Source organism: Lampetra fluviatilis, chromosome 34 (genome assembly GCF_964198595.1).
Source record: "Lampetra fluviatilis chromosome 34, kcLamFluv1.1, whole genome shotgun sequence".
Lineage (NCBI taxonomy): Eukaryota > Metazoa > Chordata > Hyperoartia > Petromyzontiformes > Petromyzontidae > Lampetra > Lampetra fluviatilis.
This window is the reverse complement of record NC_136308.1, coordinates 2,570,344-2,595,777: the sequence shown is the minus strand read 5'-3', so window position 1 is coordinate 2,595,777 and position 25,434 is coordinate 2,570,344. Positions and strand designations below refer to the sequence as shown.

Genomic DNA, 25,434 nt, shown 5'->3' with positions numbered 1-25,434 from the left:
CCTTTCGATGTTGCTCGCTATGTTTGTGTGCCGGGAGCGGATGGCCTTATGTGCCAAGCGCAGATATTGTTATTTTAAATGCGTTCACGTTAATTTTTTTACTTTCATCGAATCAAATAATTTCACAACACCCTTAACAACTCATTTCCATCCGCTGATAAGCGAAACATTTTCCCCGGTGCCAGTGTCTGTGTCTGAGCCACACCAGTGGCAGGTGTGGCAATCTCCTCCACCCGATGGACAATTAAACAGCTTGCGGTGTGACTGCCGTCTAAATTTCAAACCATGGATCGAATAAGAGAGCTACTGCCCGATATATACAGGGTGCTTCAAAAATGTTTTTACACTTACATGGAACTATAGTTTGCATTGGAAAAAATAACGGATAATACACTGTAACATGATAAAAAAAAACTGCATGTTAATAGCTTCCAAAAGTCAGTCTCCACTTGTTTGCCATCATTGTCAACACGAGCCTGGAATCTTCTCCAGATGGTCTCCAGAGCCCCGAGGTACAGTTCTTGTGGCATTGTTGCAAAGTCTCAGAAGTGTTAAAAAAAATTTGAAGCAACCCTGTATATTCATCGAGCTACCTCTTGAAGCCATCCACTGACCCAGTGGCCTCGACATGAATGTGTAATTGTTCCCGATGATTCCTCCCATCACACAAAATAATAAGATACTCACCTGCAGTTAGCCACTTCCTGTCACGATATGCACAATGGAATTCACGAAGATGAAATGTACTGGATATGCCATGCGATTCAAGTGCACCGTTGCAGATATGCTTACAAATGCCTCAGAACAAAACCAGGTATTGACTCTGAAGATTAAGGTGCACTCGTGTGTATATATATAAGCGGGTGTGTTTGTATTCTGTTTGATGAGACTGGCCAAGCCTGGCGTAGAGCAATGGCAAAAACACATCTAAAGATATATTCACTCCCAAAATTATATAACCCAGTTAATATAGTCCAGTCATGAATCGAAGAAATGCACCATTCAAATGAGCATGGGGATAAATTCATCTCTTTGGTTAAGGTCCTGAGTTTCTAGGGGATTACTTTGGCATTGGGCAAGGAAATACAAAGGACAACACCAATAATCTTCCACAAACTGGTACGAATTGTATCTTACCCCCCCCCCCCACCCCCTCCAAGATGAATCTAGGACTGAATCCCTGATCGGACTTGAAATCATAACACTGTGCTATCCGGCTAAAGCATTCAATCTAAACGTTGAGTATAATTTGCCTTAAATCGTATCACACGTTTATCTTCGTGCAGTGATATTTTAGTATTCTGTGCTCTTTGCTTATGGGTGGATATTGGACATATTTGAAAATGTATTATACAGGTAGTCCTCTACTTACGATGGAGATGCGTTACGACAACCCCATCGTAAGTCAAAAATATAGTAAGTCGGAAGATGGCATAAGCCTAACCAGGAGTCTTAAAGAATGGTGATAATTTAGCAAAACAGAGCAACGTACAGTACCGTACTGTATAAACTATGTACTGTATGTATTTATTAATTATAATGCTGTATTGCACAGTAAAATGTAAAGTAAAAAAAAACAAGGTAAATTCTGAGCCTACCTATATGAACTGCAATTTAATAGAAAGTTTTTTTTTCAGGAAACAATCCTATCTGCATCACACAAGGCGAGAGATGCGCACATCCCGGCAGCGTCCCAACGTACAGCATCGTACCTCGTACGCTGCTGCGTTTGCCTACCGCGCGAAATGTAAAATATTTTACAATTGTGTCGTATCGCTATCGCCATCGTAACATCGAAATATCGTAAGTCGGACCATCGTAACTCGGGGAATATCTGTAATTCTTTTTCTGCATAATTCTGAGATAACTGTTTTTTGCTCCCTTGCCGAAACCATGAATGCTCACACCCACCCACCGCTGGTGCTCATCATAACTATGACAGTGCCGTGACAGCGTCCCGCAAAATGTACTCACCTCATTATATCTCCGTACAGAAAAGTCGAATGGAGAATTTACATTTTCTTTGAACTGTTTAATGCATTCTAATCTATCCTATGGGTAGGGACTTGTCAGTGGCATCTGAATAGGGCAGGTTTCACTCGCACGGCCAAACTCTTGATTGCTTTTTCATGACTCGGGAATATAGACGCAGGCAAAAAAAAATGGTGACACAAAGAGAGAGAACATGCATCAACACGGTTAAGAAAGTATATCAGAAATGGATGCATAGTTTTGCATAGCCATCGAACAAAAGATGGTCACCACATTGCATGCTTTCAGATTCGCTTCTGCGGCCGTCTGGAACTCTCTCCTTCAGATATTAGGAAGCCAATGGAGCTATGCACTTTGAAATCATCATTTAGATTGAAAACTCATTTCTTTAGAACTGCTTTTGTGTTCAGTTTGTTGGCCTTCCACTGCACCTCCAATTAGCACGGTTGGCTACGTACGATGCAAAATATGTTAAACATACAAACACACATAGCTCATAATGGAGACAGAAAGGGGTGGTCACAGATTAGAAGAACATTTCTTACCATTACGGCATGATGAATTATAAATAAATTCGGCGGAAATGTCTACACTAAGACCCCATATTGTTCTCCTGTGGGACCACGAGAGGATTACTTCTGATTGGCTTGGCGCCAGTTGAGATGCAAGGCTGATGTCAAATGTTGGCCATTGATGTTCGCTCTCCTTCACTCGGGACCAACAGGATCGGATTTTCTATTTTCAAAAAAATGTATTCTCGACAGAGGTTCACACGTCAGGTCTCAGAAGACAAAATACGTCACAAAGTGGTCATTGATAGTTTACTTTTTCCGCGTGTGCTTCGTTTGCTGTCCTTCCCCCGTGCTTCCGAATAGCACGTTTGGCACGTGCGGTGCAAAACAAATTCAACGTACATGCATGCTAACTATAGGAGTGAAAAAAATATGTTCATATCGAGAGCCTGACATTTTTAAAAATAAAATGAATTCATTTGATGGCTTTCTACGTGGGTGGTTTAGTCATAGGCTAATACAATTGTTGACACGCACACTGTATGTAGGATCCTCTATCACCACCGTGCTAAACGGAGGTGCGGGGGAACGACAGTGGAGCTGTGCAGGCCCTTTCGTTTAAAAACTAAAACACTTCTGGATGGTGGCCTCCTCATGCTGTGCGAGCGTCATTTTACCACGTGAAGGCGGGGAGCATAGACGTAGACACGTGGAAGTACAGCACAACAATGGACTCAGCTCCCACTGCACTCCGCTGACTGCCACGTCGCCCCGCGGATCTATGGCAACTTGTTTTTACAGTGGTCCCCTGTCCAAGCACTATCCAATGTTGCTTAGCTTCTGAGATCCGATGCCAACTTAAGAATTACGTGTAATTTGGTCATAGGCTGAGGGCAATTACTTGGATCGAAATTATGAAATAAAGATGCCAGTGAGAGCAGGTTGAAGTGATTTCGAAGATGTGCTTTGATAAAAAAAAAATCTAACTCCATATATACTCGAAGAAGAACATTTCCAATCAGCGCACATCACCTGCTACGACAAGTGGACTGTAAACATGGAGAGTGATGCAGACAATGGAAGAACAACTGAAACGTATCCAAAGAAGTTTCGATTTAAAGCTTTCGTGACTGCAGGGATTCATCTTCTTGGTTCTTTCGGTAAAGTCACGTAGGAGGGAAATAATAAAGTAATACAAAATATTATTTTATTATTTCCAGCGTCTGACGCTGTCTTTCCGACAGACCTGTTTTTCACCTGAGGACGGCTGCTTGCGTTGTGGCCAAAACGTCGTGAGAATTATTTTATTATGTTTTATTTTTATTATTTTATTATTTCCCTTCTACGTGACTTTACCGAAAGAACCAAGAAGATGTATCCAAAGAAGTTTGGCCAGATGCGTGCTGGGAATTACCCTGCGACAGAATGAGGAACACATGCATCAGTGACCAAATGCCAGTTTGTTGTTTTTCCCCCCACACCTTCCCAAGTTTTTCCGTCTTTCCGCCGTACCTACGATTAGCAGGGTTGGCTAGGAACGGTGCGAACAAAGTTCAGCATACACACACGCACAGAGAATATGTTGACTGCTAAGAAACGTGGGCTTGGGCAAGACACATCGCTTGAAACATTATGGGAAAAGCATGAGATTGGAGATGACTTTGCAGCCAGAGGATGGATCACATCCAAGAGGGTGACCGCTGTAGAGATGGAGCCATGTGACTTGCCCACGTGCCAGAGTGAGGTGGATGGTGGCACCATATGACCACAAGGGAGGCCTTCATCCAGTAGTGGATAGACCCTGATTGCTGCTGAAGATTATTGTAGCTACTGATTTGAAATGAGGATTACTGATGGTTGAAATAAGTTGCACGCGTGATCTTTAAAACTAGATTTTAAAAAATACTTGATGTTCTACTTAAGTTTTTGCACAGCAGTGATCTGATTTCCAAAGTTTGAGAAGAGACATGGCTGCACACGTTAACATCGGAAACAAAATAAGAGATATGTAAAATCTCAGTAGATTTGCAATTCGACATGAAAAACTAAATTATACCTTTGGTGAATCTGTGTGTGTGGGTGTGTGTGCGTTTTGTGTATAACTCGATTTGTGTGCGTACAGAATTGGGAAAGTATAAATTCACAGCACACGTACAGCATCAACAAAAATGGGTTAGATGCCCAAGAGTTATATAACTCAGTATAAAATCCAATAAGGGACATCCACATATATAATGCTTGTATGTGGTTCTGGCTTTCTGAACTTAACTATGAAAATAAATGAACCACAAATTATCAAGACATGCCTAATCAGTTCAATTCGGCAACATTGTGCTGAGTATGATGCTACATTGAGTTTTTTTTTTATATGTACAGGTCTTGTGTTATATAACATCATATTGAGAATGAGATGGCATCCCTTGCAAATCTAATACAATGAAATCTACTATAGTCGAACGTGCAGAAGTATGCATTGCAATAATTCATATTAATATCACAGCACTCATATAATGATGTTTTGAAATATACATGTCACTTTTTTATTTTATTTTTATTTTATTTTTATTCACTTTATTTTTATGTTTATACTCTTTGGTTATTTCGGTACAGCAATAAAAAACTGCTGAAGTAGGCAGATCTCTCGCATACTTCAGCAGTTTTTCTTGCTGTGGTTGTCCCACCTGATGACGATTGCTTGTGTTGCAATCAAAACGTCGTGATCTATTATTTTTCTACCTACGTTAATTTACTGAAAGAACCAAAAAGTATGGATTCCTGCAGTCATGAAAGCTTCAAATCAAGATTATTATTTTTCTATCTACGTGACTTTATCGAAAAAAACAAAACATATTTAACATATATAGGTTATGTGTCTTCTTGGTTCTTTCGGTAAAGTCACGTAGAAGGAAAATAATAAAATAATAAAAATAAAACATAATAAAATAATTCTCACGACGTTTCGGCCACAACGCAAGCAGCCGTCTTCAGGTGGGGAACAGGTCTGTCGAGAAGGCAGTCATTCAGACTCTGCCTTCTCGACAGACCTGTTCTCCACCTGAAGACGGCTGCTTGCGTTGTGGCCGTGAGAATTATTTTATAATGTTTTATTTGTATTATTTTTTTCTTTTCCTTGTACGTGACTTTACCGAAAGAACCAAGAAGATGAATCCCTGCAGTCACGAAAGCTTTAAATCGAAATAGGTTATGTGTATATATGACCGAGTTTTTAACGTCATCCGTTAAAAAATGTGACAGTGCAGCAGTGTATTGGAGGGAGCTCGAAAGAGCTTCTCAGAAATATTTTGGCCTCCTCTTCCACGCTGGCCAGACGTATATCGGAAGAGGTCGGAGTACCCACAGTTCACCCCACTGCATGTGACATGCCGAGCGACTGCGGTGTATCCATTTAGACAGCTGTATGGACAAAGGCGGCGGAGATTTAAGAAACTTGAAACTGGACTCAAATGCAAGCCCAGTGCACTAACCATTACAGCACGGCACCATCCCTTCCTGTTTGACCTCTGCCATGAACAGGAGTGACGCTCTTCGATGATTAATAGTTCATTTGTAAACACGTGACCTTAATTAGAAACTGCACATACCTGGACCAAGGTCAAAATAGCTTGTGGTTTTGAAAAAATACAAACGGATGGCAGCGTGTGTTCATTTGGTTATCGTTCGTGCTTATTCTTCAGCAAAAAAAAACAATGTAAAAAGACACAGTTTAAACACGTATTTTTATACGTAATTATAGCTGCAACAATTTTCCGAGACATTGTTATTGGTTCTTGGAATTGTGCACGAGTGTGGAGAGGTATGCTGCAAGTAGGCAATCAGCAAACAATGCACAGGAAATGACCCGGGAGGGCAGGGAAATGATTAATCCAGCAAAGTAATATGAAGAGAATTTAATATAAAAAAAGGAATAGGGGGGTAAAAACAATGCAATTTGCAGTATCTAGCGCAATGCCGAGGAATATTAGCTTATGGAAAGAGATGCAATACTAAACCCCAAGTAATTGACCTAAATGCATTTTGGTTAAGCTGTAATGCTGATGGTCTGATCTTTCAATTTGTACGCCTGGCGTGTAAAAAAGCAAGTGTCCTGGACTGCAATGCTGTGTGTTATGGGGGGGGGGGGGGGGTGCATTGCCGTGCGGCAGCATCAAAAAGGAGGGAGAAGGGTGTTCAGGCAAATGAAAAAAAAACAAAAATAGATTGGAAAACCGGCAACGTGCCCTTAATCCCAGCACTTTGCAATTGGATGCTACGAGCTGGTAACTAATCCTAATTCGTTGCCTAATTTGTTCTATTGTTCTTCTGCTTAGGCCTGTGTGGTGTGCTGTGGTTAGCGTGCTGCGCTACGAACACGGTGCCCCGAAGTTTGATTCCCGTTCATGGCGAACCTGTGACGATTAACAGGTCCTGGGCCTCTTCGAGAAACAATCTCCTGAGAAACCAATCAAAACCATGACTTTTCCATACATAGCAGGTGTTACCAAAAATATTTACAAAATCTTAAACGGACACAAGATCCAGGTCCGATTCAATACAGTACACAAAATCTGTGATCTAATCCCATTTGTGAAGGAGGTCATTCCTGACATGCAATACCCTGGAGTCTACAAACTGAGGTGGACCTGCGGTAGCACTTGCATTGGGGAAACGAAACGACATGTCTCGGACCGTGTTCGCAAACACAAGGCAGATTTGAAACATGGCAGAACCAATACCTCTGCCGTAGCTGACCATTGTTATAACGCTGTGGGCTCGCATGATATTGTTTTTTTCCGAGACCAAGGTACTCTGCAAACCTTCGGGCTACTATCAAAGGTTTCTTCATGAAGCCGTCCAGATATATAAACGGACACAACTTCAACCGAGAAGATGGATACAAAATTAACAATCATTGGAATGATGTTATCAACCAGGTAATGCCTTAACTGGTTGTTGTTGTTGTTGTTGTTGTTTCCATCGTACCTACCGGTTTACTAGCACATTTTTATCTGTTCTTCTCCAGCTTCCCACTTCTAGCCCCCCCCAGCCTCACATCCTCTTCCCCTAGCGCTCACGCGGCCCCTTCCTCCCCCAGCCCCACACTCCCCTCCCCTCTCTCCCCCCTTGCCTCCTCCCCCCTCTCTTACCTATATAACCTCTTGCCACGGCAGCTCTCCCGCCGACTTCAACATCTTCTTGCTATGGTTGTCCCATCTGATGAGCATTGCTTGTGTTGCGTTCGAAACGTCGTGATTTGTTTTATTTTATTTTATTTCTACCTACGTGACTTTACCGAAAGAACCAAAGAGTATAGTGTACCTGTGGTTTATGTAAACATTGCTACTAGGGAGACAAAGGTGCCCATTCGTGGTTACTGGTTAACCACCCCTCTCGCGTGCCGTGACGGCCTTCATAGGTGCTCGCAAGCGGCACTTGACCTCACATTCTGCTAAGGCCTTACCGGGGACATGTGTCTTTGTTTGTGTGCATGTGTCTATGAGGGGTCGAAGGAGGAGCGATGCTCAAGATGAGTGGAGTCCCAGGCGGGTAAAACACAGCAAGGCGGTACAGCGGGAAGCACGGGTGGTCACATCTGTCAGTCATCTCGTCAAGTTAACCCACGACACTTGGGTCCAAGCCCTGCTCCTTCCTTCCAGCGAGTCTCCGAACACTTCCAAAGCGGCCTCGAAGTGCACCTACCCTGACACAAGGGCTGTGGTGATGTCGCCGTCACTGAGTGGCGAATGGTGGTGGTGGTTGTTGTTGTTGTTGTGCATTCGGGGTTTGGCTGAAGCGTGAGGGGTGTGCCCGTGCACGCCCATAACGGAGTCACCGGTGGATTGTCTGATCACAGGCGATGGAGTCCTCGTGAGACGTGGTCCACCTGCAAGCGACTGAGATGTCTGCAGTGGGCAGTGCATCAAGTCGATGTTTTGGACCTTTGGTCCAGAAAGCCGATAGGGGGTAATATGGGTTCAAATATCTGCGTCGTACGTGGTGAGGCGCTACGGGTATTCTAGTCGAAGTGTTTATTACTCGTAAAGGGCGGAGTAGTGGTGCAGTGGTTAGCGCACCTGGGCTGTGAAACCAGCAGCTTGAATTCTAAGATCGGTGACGAGTCATATCTCCCCCTCTACACAACGTGCACTGAACAGCGTGGTGAATGAAGAATGATTAAACAGCTCCAAATCCACGACCAACACAGCATGGGTGGATTGACAGAGGGCTGCGCATTACTATTGTTCATTAGCCGTAATGCTTTTGTATGGAGTGGTGACACGGTGGTTCATGCGCAGTACTTCTAACACTACTACCCAAGGTTGATATTCTTAGGTTTTTTCGGTAAAGTCACGTAGGTAAAACATTAAAATTAATGAAAGTAAAATAACAAAATAAAAAAATAAAAATTCACGACGTTTCGGACGTCGTGAATTTTTTTTGTTTTGTTTTATTTTACTTTCATTAATTTTAATGTTTTACCTACGTGACTTTACCGAAAAAACCTAAGAATATGAATCATTGCAGTCACGAAAGCTTCAAATCTAGAATTAATACCCAAGGTTGATTCCCCAGCCATAGACAACACACGACTGATGCCCCGCCTCCTTCATTAGCCTGCTTTGGCAGGTCTTCATCCAGTCGTGGATTTGAAAGGCCAGTGAATTATTGTTACTCTTTAATTATCGAGTATTTTTGTTCACCCAAGTTTTATGTTTCCCAAGTAGAGTAAAGTAGACCGAATTCCTCATGCGCAATAACAGCGATGGATTGGCCCATTACACCGAACAATAACTCAGCGTAGCCCTGTGATTGGTCTAATTCGCTTGTCGACAAGCGAGTGTGGGAATAACTGCTCTACACCCTTTGATGTAGAAACTCCACTCATAGCACAATTCCTCTGTTGGCATACAGTGGATTGCAGCGAAGCGTGCAGCCCTCGCCAAGGATCGGGAGGTACCAGGCCTGAGTGTGGATGACTTTCGCGTGTAAACCGCATTGCCGTACAAACAATCAACAATCGACGAATTATTACCGCGTTTTTTTCGCTTTTTTACCGGCCACAAATGTGTCGTTGTCCGAGTTCGAGGTACTTCGCTCGAGGCAGCGCTGTTTTGTAAGATGAGGGTTGCACGCCCCCCCCCCTTCGGCGTGTTAATTAATGTGCACAGCACGCACACGGTTAAGACAGCTGGGCAGCCTGCTGGCCAGCCACGCTCGCCAATGAGCCAGTGTGCGTACTCTTAATGTGCCGATTCCCTGAGCTGCCCAGCACATTCCCGTTGGGAATGAACCAAAGTAGAGTGAGCATTAACGTCCACGTGGCAGCAACAGCTTCGGTGCGCTGATGTCATTAACAGAATCCATAAACACGGCAGAATGCATCGATTGAAATTGGGACATTCCTATGCTGGTTGCCGGTCTCTGTGCAAGAAGGCTACTTACTCATTTAATTGATCACATTGGAATGTTTTACCTGTGTACTTTTGTTTGCGAATTGGATGCTTTGGCACCAGCACCACTGGATTTCATGGATCACGGTAAATGCAATATTGGCATAAGAAACGTTATAGCGTCAAGGGCATGTTTCAAGTGAGGTATTCGCCAAATTAGGCAGTGTTCCCCCAATAATATAGAGAGCTAGATACATGGAGTGGGATGTTGCTATGGTGTAATGATCAGAACACTGGACTTAAAGTCCATAGGTCACCAGTTTCATCTCCCAGGGTGGCCATTCAAACAATGGGCAAGTTCCTTAAATCCCCTTCCTCCCCCCCCCACCTATTTCGATCGAGCAATATAAATGGGCGCACCACAGTTAGTCGATTGGCAGTGGGGTAATGTGTGGGGGTACTCCTACATCTTTGAAAACGTCCGGCCAGCCTGGATGAGCAGGACAAATACAATCTACAAGAACACGCTCGGAGCTGCTGCCTCTAATGCAGGCCCTCGTGAGAGCAAGGAGACAGAGGGCCGCATCCTTCCCTCTGATATGTTCAACTTGAACCCCGTAAGAGGCCCACCGACGTGAAATGGCCTCTCTTTCGAGGGCGACCTGGGATAAATACAATACTTGAACGCCATTCTGATTCCGACCACACGCACAATGGGATCCAGACTGAAACAAAAGAGTGTCGACCGTTCGCGATTAAGGATGCGCAAATAATAGCGAGCGCATTCTTCGCACGCGTGGCACGTCGGCAGAGTCCGCGCACACTTCGCCGTCGACCGCACACCGCCTCGCGCGCCACGGCGAATGATTAATTCACGGTAAATGATTCATTCGAACATTCGAATGAATAATTCGCCGTGGCGGTTGCGTCACGTGGCATTGCACAATGAGTGCGCTGAGTGGCGCGGGCCTCGCGAAACGGGTTCTGAGCGCGCGTTCCAGGCAAAAAGGGATCGGAGGCAGAAGCGTACCTGGCAAGAGAGGGGGTGGGATAGGGGGGGGGGGGGAGTGGGATTGAGGGGGGGGGGGCAAATCCAGACAACTCTCACGGAACGCCGAGTGGCTGAATTAATGGTAAGGCGCGCACGGAGCAATCATTGCACACACGCGAGGACGGTTATGTTGAAGGCAAGTGGCTACAATGGGTTCTGCACGGTTGAGTTTAACTGTACGGTACCTGAGCTACCCACCATGAGCCCAATATCATGCATTTTTACGTCCGCTGTTTTACTTCTTTTTCTGAATGAATATTTGCTTACCCGACGAGCGACGCATTTAATAATTCTGTCCAACCTCACGATTGAAACTTCCTGTTTGGTACACAATATGCCGCGTGTTCGCCCTTCATTTGACGACTTAACCAGAATGCATTGTGCAAATAAGAAATCGAGCCACTCTGCGTCCTGAGATGTTAGAAAACCGAGCGACAGTACGGTCAAATCAGGAAGGCCTGGTGCCTCCATTCACACTGAGGGATCATGGGGCCACGGTGGCGAGATGTTAACTCCCTCACCTGGTATGCAGGAGATCGTGGGTTCGATTCCGACCCTGACGCCTGTATATTTGGAGTTTGCATGTTCTCCCAGTGGTGGCAAGCATTTTTCTCCGGGTCTTCCGGATGTTCCCTTCACATTTAGAATCAACGTGCGCTTAGTGCATTTGACTGCTGCTATACATTTCCACGTGATCAGTCACTTCGTTGAGATATCGCTTGCGATAGCTAGGTTCGCTTCTGAAAAAGAGCTGCATTGCTCAGTGGGCCTCACGAGCAGAAAGTATTTAAAGAAGGCAAAGGAGCAGCTATTTTATTTAAATCATCGTGAGCAGCGATACGCTACCCACTGCTGGACGAAGACCCTTCATCGTTATGGTCATCCCTCATGATCTTGCGATGTCATGATCTCCTTGATTTCTCCAGGATAAATAAAGATTCCGATTCGACATTGCTCCTGCACACGAGCTAATCTCAGCGCTGCGTCTCCACGGCGGTCATCGTTTGCAGGCGGATCCCTCTCCTTTTGCTGCCGTTCCCACTATCAGTCGCACCAGTTGACCGTCCCACTGATGTTTACTTATCCGGCTGCACTTACGATACAACACATTTATTATGAGGCCTGATTTGTATTATTATTAGTATGAAAAAGGGACATGGTACTATTTTGGACACATATGTAGGATGGACAACAACAGGAACATTCAGAGTGTGTTGTTGTTGTTGTTCGGAAAAAATGTAAGGAACCGGAAAGAGAGGAAGAACTCGCAGAGAATATGTCTTGATGACGATATCGCGAGAGAATGGTGCCAGCAAGATGTGGCCCACGACTCGAGCATGTTGGCACAAGGCCGAGGAAAGTGGAAACAAATGACGAAACGTGCAGTGGACACCCACACGGGGCTATCTGCGCCTATGGATCGTGATGATGATGAAGACGGAAGCTTGTGCTGCCTCCGAAACGTCGTGATTTTTATTTTATTTTTATTTTACTTTTATTCATTTTAATTTTTTACCTACGTGACTTTACCGAAAAAACCTAAGAATATGAATCCTTGCAGTCACGAAAGCTTCAAATCTAGAATTTTATCCATGAGTTTATCTTTCTTTCAGCATAACCCAGCAAAGTATTGGTCTGTGCTTTTTAGTGCACTTTCAGCTTTCGTTCCATAATTTGTTCCATTGTGTGAGTTTCCGCTTCACGTGTCATAACACCAAATGTGAAATTATTGACAAGTTTCTTCTCAAGGAATGTTGTTACTTTTGCTTTTCATTATCAAATAAAATGTTCCAAAATCACTCCAACCTACTTTCGCTGGCCCGTTTGATTAAATATTTTCCAGCCATGTTCAATAACCATCCTCCAAACACATCCTGTCTGTTGAATGTTCCAGTTTTGCCTTCCCATCAATAATTTTGTTTAGTTTCCGTGAACTTGACACGCTTGACTAGTTTTGCTCATATATTTGTTTTCCCCCCCCGAACTTTTAGCTCTCATTTATGCATAGTAAAGCAAAAAGGTAGGACAGATTGAACGGTATTTTTATCTCAATTAATATATTTTAATCAATCTAATCATGTCCATGCTTTAATAAAACATGAGAATAACTTAATGTCTGTCGAGGAAAAAGTAACATATACATGTTTATAATCTATATATATTAAGACAAATTACGTGACGTGGGTCATTTCAGGCACTTAAAATGCAAGCAGTCTCTGTCCAACAGTTGCTATTATCAATGGGATTATGAGTAAATAAAATGGCTCATTTCCTTTTTGTATCGGCTGTAATGAAGCTTGAAGTCCCCTTGCCACCTAAGAGCCATGGCACGTTTGCTATTCTCCCCGTGCAAACATTCGAAGCCACAGAAGTAGCTCTACATCTCTTTGGCTTAAGTAGGGCTCCACAGTGCCTCAATTATAATAACATTCAAGGCTACTTACTGCAAGTTGTGGCACTTGGTTCCAACGCACGTGCAATGGGACCAATCTTGGCCAAAACAGAGTGAACTCGAGCAGATTTGCGTAACACTGGCAAATGTCAATGTGTGGCAGCTTTATCCACAGCTCCCCAATCGACGCAATCCTGTAATTTCTCCAGCACAAGTTTGGACAAATACGTTTTTAACGAGAGCTATCCATCACGCGAAACCCTCTGCGAGTCACGCTGTCACTAACCAACACGTGTTCTATGTGTGCGCGCGTGTTTCGGTGCGCGCGTGTGTGCCTGGTGTTGGCCACCAGCCTCCTCGTGTGCCATACCAGCCTTCATAAGTGCTCGCTAACAACACTTACCCCAAAACTCTCTCCAGGCTATACGGGGGATCTTTGTCTTTGTTTAGATGGTGGGGAGCGGTAGTGTTGTGGTTAGCATGCTGTGCTACAAACCCCCACGACCCAAGTTTGATTCCCGCTCACGGCCACCACCAGCGACGATTATTTGAACCGGTTCTGGGCCTCCACCAGGTTGACTCAGCCTCAAATGGATACCTGGTGCGGTGTGTAAACATCGCGACTAGGGAGACAAAGGGGGCCGGGCGTGGTGCTGGCCACCCACCCAACCGTGTGCCGTGCCAGAACTTATAGGTGCTCTCTAACAGCACTTGCCCCCTTTTAGTTTGTTAAGGCTACACGGGGGGTCTTTGTCTTCGCCTAAGGTGCTCACGAACAGCATTTGCTTGAACAGTGTGTAGGGCTGTATGGGGCATCTCTTGTTTCAAGTGCGTGTGATTATTTACGTGAAAGATGATGCCGGGCAGCTGGCAGCAACAACGGGAGATGAAGGAGCGATGCCCACAATGAGTAGAGCATTGTGCAAATAAAACGCAGACATTTGAAACAAGGGAAGTGTCAATTTTGTATTTCTTTTATTTTTTGTATTTCTTTGTATTTCTCCGTGACCTTGAGCAGTGGAGCCATGAATTCGACATCTGTCTCGTGACCTACCAGCAAGCATTTTGCACCTAGCCTGGCACATATGCCGTGATAACATCACTGCTACTTGGTGGTGAAGTGTGTATGGAGTGTGTATGTTTGCTTGTGCCTGTGTGGGAAGGGGTAGAAGTGCTCGAGTAGTGTGGGATCGTTGGTGCAGTGGTTAGCATGCCGTGCTATGAACCCGACCACCCAAGTTCGATTCCAGCTCACGGCCAATACCAGTGACAATTATCTGAACCAGTCCTGGGCCTCCCCTAGGTCAACTCAGCCTCAAATGAGTATCTGATACGATGTTTAAACATTGCCACTCGGGAGACAAAGGTGTGTGATGCTGCTGGACATCCATCCCCTCGTGTGCTGTGCCAGAATTCATAGGTGCTCGCGAATAGCACTTGCCCCAACGGTCTGTTAAAGGCTATATGGGGGGTCTTTGCCTTTTGTGGGAGTGTTGGCACAATGATGAGACAAATGGAAGGAAAATAGGCATGGCTATGAATATATATCTGTGTGTGTGTGTGTTGACATGTAACTACTCTGCCAACTAAGATAAATCATTTTAGAATCTAGTTTCTCTGCATAATTGAAATGGATTCACATGGTCCCATATTAAGCAGGAGGCAAAACCAAATCCCTGAACGTCGTTGTGACAATAATCAAAAAGAACCAACGTGAATTATGGTTGTGCATTTTAAGCGAAGCAAAAACACAACAAATGGATGAACACAATGATGCCACGTGGTTATGAAAATTTGAATTTCTTTGCCAGCAATGGAGTAACCTTGATTCGTGCCCCACATTGTACGTGAATGTACAGTCTGTTCTACGACACCGCGTATTTTCATCACGCGAGTTGGATAGAGCACAATCAATGTATTAGGGAACACGTTTTTTTTTTTATCACGTGGATGCGAATTGGATATAACGCGATCGAGTGAACAGAACTACGTCGCACGAGTAGAAATACGCAATACAGTATATAATTTAATGTTGGGTTCATCTATGGCAGTATATAGTACTGTATATGCTAAGAGAATAAAGTTTAGATGGAAGTATATTATATACTTCTTACGACGTAGAATTGTAATTTATTATTTGTTGTTAGTAACTCAGCTTATTGTAGAGTATAGTAAGTTTCAGTTTATATTTTAGTTTTTTTTTATGTAGTTTTTACTTTGGTTTTCTACGTGGTTGTTTGGTAAATGCAGCTACATATCACTAACATTCCTTTCCTTTATTAACGCTTTTCCTTGCGCCCCCCCGTGGTGCTGTTGATCCTGCATAATGCATGGGCATAATGGGACTTTGAAACCCCTCCGCCCCCCCTCCTACGCATTGTCCATTGGTATGCTAAATTCCTCTTCATATGCACATTCTTTTGTTAAGGCGCTCCTCCTCGCAACACCTATATAAGCTCCTAGCTTGATAATGTTCTCATTCTTCGCCTGAGGACGGCTGCTTGCGTTGTGGCCGAAACGTCGTGAGAATTGTTTTATTATGTTTTATTTTTATTATTTTATTACTTCCCTTCTACGTGACTTCACCGAAAGAACCAAGAAGATAGAACTACGCTGCTGTACGGTTGCCTCGGCGTAGCATCGCACAAGGCGGGATGCTGCTGGATTCTTCTGGATGCTACCCACACGCCTCTTTGTTCAGCCTGCGTACGCATCTCACGCGTTATCGCGGACTCTGCATTACCCCCATATTATATATCATGTATTATTACGCCATTTTCCATAACGCCCTCGTTCCTCAGGATCGCAACCACCGCGTTATAGGAGACCAGACTGTAAATAATTCCCTTTATGTACCCAGCAAAACTGCACTGAATATGAATGTTCGAGATAACAAATTCGTGAATAACGAGGGAATTGTTCCCTTTCTTAAGGAAAACTTTCTGTCTGGGACCTTTATTTTCTCTGTGCTACTTTGTAATGGCATTGGCTGTATCACACCATGCATTGGCTGTCACTTTTGGACCGATGTCACCCTGAGAAAAGAGACAAGAAGTCTCCGTTGGCGTGTCTCCCAGTGATATAAAGTCAATCAATCAATATGTCGATCAGATACACGCAATGTGTTAAATCAGTGAGCTGATGGACGGTGTGGAATGTGTTTGCCGATGTCTACGATTCAGATGCCGCGGTTAACCATCTCACTTTGTGTCCCTCCTATTCTCAAGGTAATGCTTGAGACGATTTCCTGGCACAGCCGTTAACCATGTATATTTGATCTTACTTAATTATACCAGGGAGTGCGTGCAATTAATGTGCAATTAATTAATACAAGATGAACATGGACTCAATAATTAATGCAATTGTGTTTTAGCAAAGAGGCTAAACGTTGTATGATGTTCTTAGGAACAATGGTATGTACTCTACAGGAATGGTCCTAATCCCAAATTTACTTCCTTATTTATAGTGGAAGATTTCATAATCAACGATTTTTGGGTTTAGATCGCGTTATTTATAAATGTGTCGTAACCCTCCACCACCCGACACGGCCAATCAGTAAAAAAGTGTCACGTTGAATTGCCCGATGATGCTGGATGCAATTACCAGCAAAACGTCGTACTCAAATTGTAAATGTTGTGGTTTCACGCTTCAACACACCGGTGGGCTAAAGCAGTGAACTATTTGTTTTTTGTCAACGTGACACTTTTTTACTGATTGGCCGTGTCGGGTGGTGGAGGGTTACGACACATTTATAAATAACGCGATCTAAACCCAAAAATCGTTTATTATGAACAATATTGGTCGCGAAAGCCTACGTGTTAAGTGGAAGATTTGTATATATAAAAAAATAAAAGAAAAACATTGACACGTACAATTGAACAATTCATTACAAATATCAATGAGCACAAATCCATGGAGCACCTGGAGAAAATCCCTGCGTACAAAGGGATTATTCAAATGCCCACTCAGACAGGTTCTTGAGCCCACATGAATCATTAATCTCCTGGTCACCTCACACCCCAGCTGGTATGGGAGTCTCACCGACCCTTGCCTCCAAAATGTAATTGTGATTCTTGCAGTCATGTTATATTCTTTATGATCAGATTCTACCAAAAATAGCTCCCTGATCTGATCAGCCAGTTGGGACCATAGCCAATTGCTGTACCACCACTCTACCCCTTGTATAATCGGAAAAAAATACTTTGTGACCTTTTTTTATAGAAAGTTTCATGAGTTTCACTGTGTCATTCGAGAACTACAAAGGATACGCTATTCATGAGTCACAAATATTTCCTCTAAGCCGGCTTTGTCGTGTCAGATTACAGCCCAAGCAGGGCCAGGAGCTATGAATGGGCAAAGATACATTAGCTCTTGTTCCATTCTGATCTTCCCATTAAGACCACCTTTTCATTTCTCTGCTTCCAGTGACCTTTGGGGACATTTCCGATCTGAGTCTGGCTGCTGACAATTCTTGACGTGGACGAATGATCAGGTGGTTTTGGTTTGACATCCCTGATTTTTCACGTGTCCACCACACGCCGCTTGTATCACTACTGCAGCAGCAGCAGCTCACAGTTGTCTATCGACGGTAGTAAGCAATCCACATGCAACAGCAAAGTTTTACGTCGAAAGCGGTCGCGCAATTTAAGGTCAATATAAAAGCAAAGCATTGGGCTACGTTTCAATTAATCCATCACCAACATTGCAACGTGCACATGTGTCTTGCGGGCAGTTGGAAGCGATCGTCCTTTGGCAACGATGGAGAGCAGTTGAGCGATGTTCACGATAATGAGCGCAGCGTCGGGCGAACTAAAACAGAGCAAGTTGGCAGTGCGGAGCGAAGGTGATGCATTTGCCAGTCATCTCATTCAGTTAATGCACAACACGTGCGTATGTCCCGTGACCGGCCCCCTGCCAGTGAGCCTTCGACACTTAACGTTGCCTCAAAGTCAACCTAGCTAGGGGCGAGTGCTGTGGCGATGTCGTCACATATCTGAATTATTCTGGGCCATCCTTAGGTGAGCTCAGCCTAAAATTAGAGCATGGTGCGGTGTGTGAACATTAGCGCTGGGAAGACGAAGGTGAGCTTGATGCGGGGGCTGACTTCACTACCACCACCACCACTTCGTGTTGTATGTCAGTCTTAATAGGTGCTGCTTCCTAACAGTGCTTGGCCACATGGTCTATTACACTAAACACAAGCTGTTAGTATATATATATTTGATTGTATGTCGGGGTACACGAACACATCCGTGTGTGCGTGTCTTTGGCTCTGCAAATGTGCATCTTTGTGCGCTCACACGCATGTGTGAGCGCACACGCAAGTGCGCATGCACACACGCGCGAGCTCAAACGCACACGTACAGCTCCACGGTGAGTTTGGTGGTGGAGGGTGGGGGGCTGGTTGGGGGGCTGCATGGGGCTATGCCCCCTCTGCTGAATGCTCAGATGCTCCTCAGCCACCCCCCACCCCCCATATGCATTCTTATAGATAATTAAAAATAAATTGCTAAAATATGTAATGCCAGCGGAGAGTTTTAATTCAACATTAGCCAGTTTGGCGAACACGCTTGACCGTAAGGAGTGTGCTCGTGTTTTTGTCTCAGTTACAGCGAATCGGAATGCGTACACTTCCAGGCTAACCTACAATCGAGGGGCGCCCTGGGCTCCTGCTAGAAACAGATCGTACCGTTACCCATTCCGTTCAGCCTTAAACGGTCAATTAAAGTTTATCTTACGTCGGCGATGCCGCGTGTACGTTGAACTCCTCTCGCGCCGTACGTAGCCAACCGTGCTAATAGGAGGTGCGGGGTCGTTTCGTTACTCCATTTAGTTCGGCCTTTAACGGTTTATTTAAAGTAGTTTATCTATCGTCGGCGACGATGTTGTGCCCCTTCGCTCAACTGGTTTGTCTGCTCCCCCCCCCGCCGCCGCCGCCACACCTTCAAACGAGGGCAAGCTGCCGGGCACGCCTAGCGCGAGCGAGCTGAGCGAGCGATCGGGGCTCTGCGGTAGGGGGGTCGCGCCTCACCTGTGAAGTTGACCTTGCGAATGTAGCGCAGCAGCTCCTGCCCGTTGACGGGGTTCATGCGCGGGCAGAGCCCCACGGCGTCCGGGCACAGCTCCTGGTGCATGCTGTGCAGAGCGTGCGCCATGGCGTACACCGCGTCGATCACGAACGGCACCTTCCCCTCCTGCTCGTACGGGGCGTCCACCCCGATGCGCTCCTCACCTGTGCAGACACAGTTCTTCAGCAACTGGTGTGTGTGTGTGAGGGGGAGGGGTATTGTTGCTAAAAGTTTTTTTTGGGGGGACTTACGCACGCTCGCACGCTCTTCAGCGTGTTGTTGAAACGGGCCGTGCGTTCCCCACGTCCGTTCACGAATAAATGTCGGCTCGTGCCAATTGTCTCCCGGGCAGCGGCCTGGTACGCTTCAAATCTCTCCGCACCACAATTGGCGACCAACGAAAAAAAACACCCCCAGGCCCTGCCGTCAAACTCCACGACGCTCCCATCGATCGCCTCCCGTGCCGCACGGCTCACGCTGGATCAATGGGCATGAATCAAGTGAGTTCATTGCGCTTGCTCCAAGCAAACTGCACACGATACCCACATGAGAACTCCTCTTATCTGTGACCCGATTACCCACAACTCCTCTTATCTACTGGAGCTGTAGTTTCAGAGGGGAAAAATAACTCCAATCATCTGTTGTCCTATTATCCGCAGATTATGCTTAGATTTTTCCATCTTGCTTTGGTGGACGGATTCATATCATGTGCATTTTTGGTGGATAATGAGGCACGTGGCTAATTCATTCCATTATCACCTTCAATTCTGAGCGATTCCCCCCCCCCCCCCCAAGAGGGTCCTGCTGAGTGTGTGCAGTAGAGGGCGATGGGCGCGATGTAAAACCCCAAATTAGTAAGTTGCGGTTCAGTTTTTCAAACTCGCCAAATTTGGGCCCTGACGCCAGCACACAATGACCCACTCTTGCGCTTGACACCGGCGGAGATTTTAGCATCCACCGTGAAGCCGACGGCGCGCATTATGGTGCTTGTTGCTCGCAGAGTAATAACCAGGGCGGACGCTGGATTCCAATGGCGGACCTTTGCAACAAGTGGTGAATGTGCTACCGAGGGGTAATTTCACTACCACAATTGCGTGACGAAGCACCGGTGCCTGACGCATCACTATTATTCGCTGATGCATCATTATTATTGCCTGATGCATCACTATTGCCTGACGCAGCACTGGTGCACAGTAGAACATGTTTTAAACCAGGGTAGCCCTCGATGAACGTCAACTTCTCTAAGCCATCAGCAGATTCAACAGGAGTTCAGATGTTTCAAAAGTTACACCCTGCTTATGAAACCCAAAAAGTCAAAACCTTTGAAGACGTTTAAACGAGAAGCAAGTGTTGTCCGTGAGCACCGAGATATACAAATACTTTAACAAAGACAAAGATCTCCTTGGTTCTTTCGGTAAAGTCACGTAGAAGGGAAATAATAAAATAATAAAATTCTACATAATAAAATAATTCTCACGACGTTTCGGCCACAACGCAAGCAGCCGTCGTCAGGTGAAGAACAGGTCTGTCGGGAAGACATTTTATTATTTCCCTTCTACGTGACTTTACCGAAAGAACCAAGAAGATGATTCCCTACAGTCACGAAAGCTTTCAATGGAAAGACAAAGATCCCCCGTGTAGCCTACATAGATTGTTGGGGCAAATGCTTTTAGCGTGCACCTAAGACAGACGGCAATTCGCAGGAGACGAGGGGGTGTGGTCAGTGCCATGCCTGGCCAACTTTATCTCCCAAGTGCTGATGTCTAGACACTGCACCAGATACTCATTTAAGGCTGAGTCGACCTATCGGTAGGCCAGGAACGGTTGCGATATCATTCATCATTTATGTTAGTCATGGCCGGGAATACATTAACAAACATACGCACACGTAGAAAATGTTAAAACAAAAAAAATATGTATAGAACAAAACAGGAGGAAAATGTTACATTCAAAAGAGCAAGTGACCTGCATCTTTCATATAATTACACACATTTAGTAAAGCTTACACAAACAGGTATGACTAAGTGCTGCCTCTGAGCTACGTCTCTCCATCTCTCCTCTGGGAACGCTTGATTTTAATCGTCATTATAAATTATTAACAAGTCGGTAATTGCAAACAATGAATGCGCTGCATAGTCTAAGTGAATGTCAAGGGCGCCCTGTAAGTTGGCTGAATAGCCGAGGCCATGAGAGCACAATATTTGTTGCGCAATATTAACTAATCAGGGTTACAATTCATCGCTTTGCTTTCTTGCATTGACGCAAATCAATGTCGAGCTAATACAGGGACCGTGCATTATGATGGGAACCTCTTTTTTAAATGTTTCCGAACGTACATTAAAAAAATTATATTATTGTAAACAAACCTTCTTCGAGGACGGCATGGTCAGTTATGGTCTATCAACTGCGGGATGATTGCTTTGAGTTGTCACACGACCCAACAAACCATCTCACTCCTCTTCTTGGTTCTTTCGGTAAAGTCACGTAGAATGGAAATAATAAAATAATAAAAATAAAACATAATACAATGGAAATAATAAAATAATAAAAATAAAACATAATAAAATGAGAATTATTTTATTATGTTTAATTTTTATTATTTGATTATTTCCATTCTACGTGACTTTACCAAAAGAACCAAGAAGATGAATCCCTGCAGTCACGAAAGCTTTAAATCCATCTCAGAATTATCATGGGACCTATTTTTTGCCAGTGCAGGCCAACCAGTTTCAAAGACGATGCATATATTGTCAGAGCATGTTTGTTTGCATGTTCACCACAAGTACGGTGTGGTTAATGCAGACTTGATTCCTTGCAAAAGGTTCATATTTGGTGTTTAACGTCTTAACACAACCCCTGTTTTATTGCCAGAAAGGGTAAACCCCTATTATATATTTTAAAATCTCACTCCTGCACATAAACTGATCTCATTGCTTCATCTAGGTGGTGATCATCCTCTAGGATGTTTTCATCCTTTGGCTGAAAATCCATCTCCTTGATGAGCCCTGTCCAAATGCAATCACTTTCTGTAACAGTCAAGACTGTTACATCTCTCTTTGTTACTCGATTCACCTGTTCCCTTTCCTGTATCCGAATATAAATCCGACCGTGAATATGTTTGCATTTCTTTGTGTTCATTTCAGTTTATGTGCCATTTCATTTGCCAGTGTACCATTTTTTTCTGATCCGCGTCACAGATGGCTGAATGCAATGATTGAAAATGTTCTTCTTCGGGGACATTGGTATGGCGTTTAAATATCATATGCAGTGTCATGTCATGAATATATTTTTTGATCGAAAATGGAATATTGTATGGGGCAGTTGAAAGCGTAAGCCTGAATCCAACGTAATAATACATTTAAAAAACTCATAAACTGCTTGAAATTACTTACAGCCCTATGTCAATATACTGCCGTGTGAAGGCTTAACTGTGCCTTTCAGGCATTGGTTTCTTAAATAACTCTAGGATCTCAGATTTCCCTTATGTTTAATAAATCTCCCAAATAAGAACACGAATATATAATCAGTGTTTTATTATGTATCCCTCAAAGCCACACTGAGTTGGAGGATTATTTTTTTTTTCAAGAGGCTCCTCCATTTTTTTTATTTAAACTTTGTTTTTTTAGCAGTGTTAATACGTTGTGGGAGGAAACCGCAGAAATCCAATAAAACTCAAAATCTAATCTGCCTGAGTTCATCCGTGGGCCGTTTCGCAAAATAGAAAACCCCGTGGCGAAACTTTCAAAATTATCCAACTGAAACACCGCGAGGATTCATTTTGAGGGCAATAATATTTTTTGGAGCCTTCGGATTATTTAAGGCAAAGGTTTGACCTGTGTATGCACCATCACCACTTCAGGATTATGAAAATATAATTCTGTCCGTGCCCATCCGAAACTACATTGTTTGACGACCTATGTCTCCCTTATCAAGAAAATGGGACGCATTATTTCCCTCTGACTTAAAGTCCTAATTGATTGATGCACTATTCCAAAGTGAAAACAAACGACATCACGTCACGATTATAATAATGATAACGCGCATATTTAGAGCGTACGAGAAGGTTCGTCTGAAATCGTGGACCCGCCTGTGTACAAAACATGAAGAATTCACCGTCAGGTTTTATCGTATCACCCCAACGCCTTCCATCACGCGACTCTATCCGAGACAGCACTTACGCTGCCAGAAATTAAGCCCCGGGCTTTGTAGATAAACGCTGCCGTTATCTTCAAGGGTTGGAAATGCTGCTGGACATCAGTGGAGATCATGGAAACTGGCCATAAATAATCCTTCCCTCCTGCGTGGTAATGCGCTCTCTCAAAGCATCGTGTTCAATGTAAAATAGCCGTGCAAGGTGGATATGCTTCTGTGAGAAATTGCACATTAAAGTGAAGTTTTGATAAAGCAGGAATTTGCAACTCCATTCCATATGCTGTCCTATATAGTCTTATCCATCGACGGCAGCCAATATCAATCACCCCACCCCGTAAATTAAGCGGTGAACGTCACAGAGATCTGTTGATTGGTAAACAGAGACAACAGATTGGTAGACCTGGGACAGCTTACAGAACGTGGGTGCCCCCCTGTACATCACACAGAGGGAATATTTCTACAAGTGTTCAAAGTTAAAGTTAATTAAATTTAGCGAGACTCCGTCTGGGTGCTGTGCTGCCGCAGTTGAACGGGTTCACGAAGTACCGAATGGGAGCCAGAATGGTACCACTGAGATAATGGCGTAAACTGTGTAGACGAAAAGACCTGGAACAACTTAAACGTGTGGCTTGGAGGTTCCAAATTATTTTGAATTTGAAAGAAGCATCATCTGATCCACCCGATGAAGTGTTAAAATTGCAGTCGAATTTTGTGCAAAGGTTCACATGCAAGCTCTGTGAAAAAGTTCCACAAAGGCAGTCGGAAAGAGCTGTAAATTGGCCGATTTTGAGCTCTGCATGCGCAGAGAAGCATAGCCATAGCAATGATACAACTCTCTCTCTTTCTCTTGAATAGGCAATTGTAGGAGCATGGGGAGGAAACATTGATCGTGAGTATTATTTAATGGGATATAATACAAAACACAATGCAGGATTGTAACTGGCTGCGCGTAGAATTGCATAAGTAATATTGCAACTCACAAGCATTGATGGCTTTGCATATAGAAACAAGAAACTGCCATAACACAGATCGTGTTTGTATAGAAATTAACAACGCTATCAATAATGCATGCATAATTTATACTTTGGTCGAGAGAAAACATTCACGGGAAAAGACAGGGCATCTGTGCACTTATAAAGTATCTCGTGACAGGAGACGGGGGGGGGGTGTGCGTACACACACGCGCACGAGAATCGGGGAGGGACTCGGCATCCTTGAGTACAATAACAAGGCAGGCTGTCTTGTCGAATTAATGAAACAATGAGAGGGTGGGGGTGATGACTTCCGACTCAGGAATACAACCACATTTTCCTATAAGCTCTATTATTTGTCGAACGCAGTTTTTTTCCCCACGTGATATTTTGCAGGAACGTAACCCCCGCGTTTGACGAGGTATGCCTGTTGTGTGGGATTCAGGAATGACCTATGACATGAAATTTCAGGCTCTCGATATGAACATTTATTTTGCTATCATATAGTTGTTGGTATGTATGTATGTTGAACTTCGTTCGCACCGTACGTAGTGAACCGTGCTAATCGGAGGTGCGGGGGAAGGAAAGCAAATTGCATCGTTTGCTTTAACTGGCTGACCTGCCCCTACTGGACATCTGCAAACAAGAGCTTCATATTTTGATTTAAAGCTTTCGTGACTGCAGGGATTCATATTCTTGGTTATTTCGGTAAAGTCACGTAGAAGGGAAACAATAAAATAATAAAACTATATATATTCCATAATGTCTTATATTTTTATTATGTTATTGTTTCCCTTCTACGTGACTTTACCGAAATAACCAAGAATATAAGAACTTCATAGTTCATTAGATTACTCCAGGATACATATGTGAGTGTTCAGTCATTGCTCCACTTTCTGATTAACAGC

General features: G+C 44.0%; 1 protein-coding gene across 1 annotated transcript in view; it reads right to left on the bottom strand.

Moving 5' to 3' along the window:
* Positions 1 to 25,434, bottom strand: part of LOC144944279 (metabotropic glutamate receptor 8-like) — a 262,753-nt gene that overhangs the window by 117,730 nt on the left and 119,589 nt on the right. Inside the window, exon 6 of the mRNA XM_078872301.1 lies at positions 19,367 to 19,567. Within this exon, the coding sequence (XP_078728427.1) occupies positions 19,367 to 19,567 (201 nt within the window). The remainder of the gene's footprint in view (positions 1 to 19,366; positions 19,568 to 25,434) is intronic.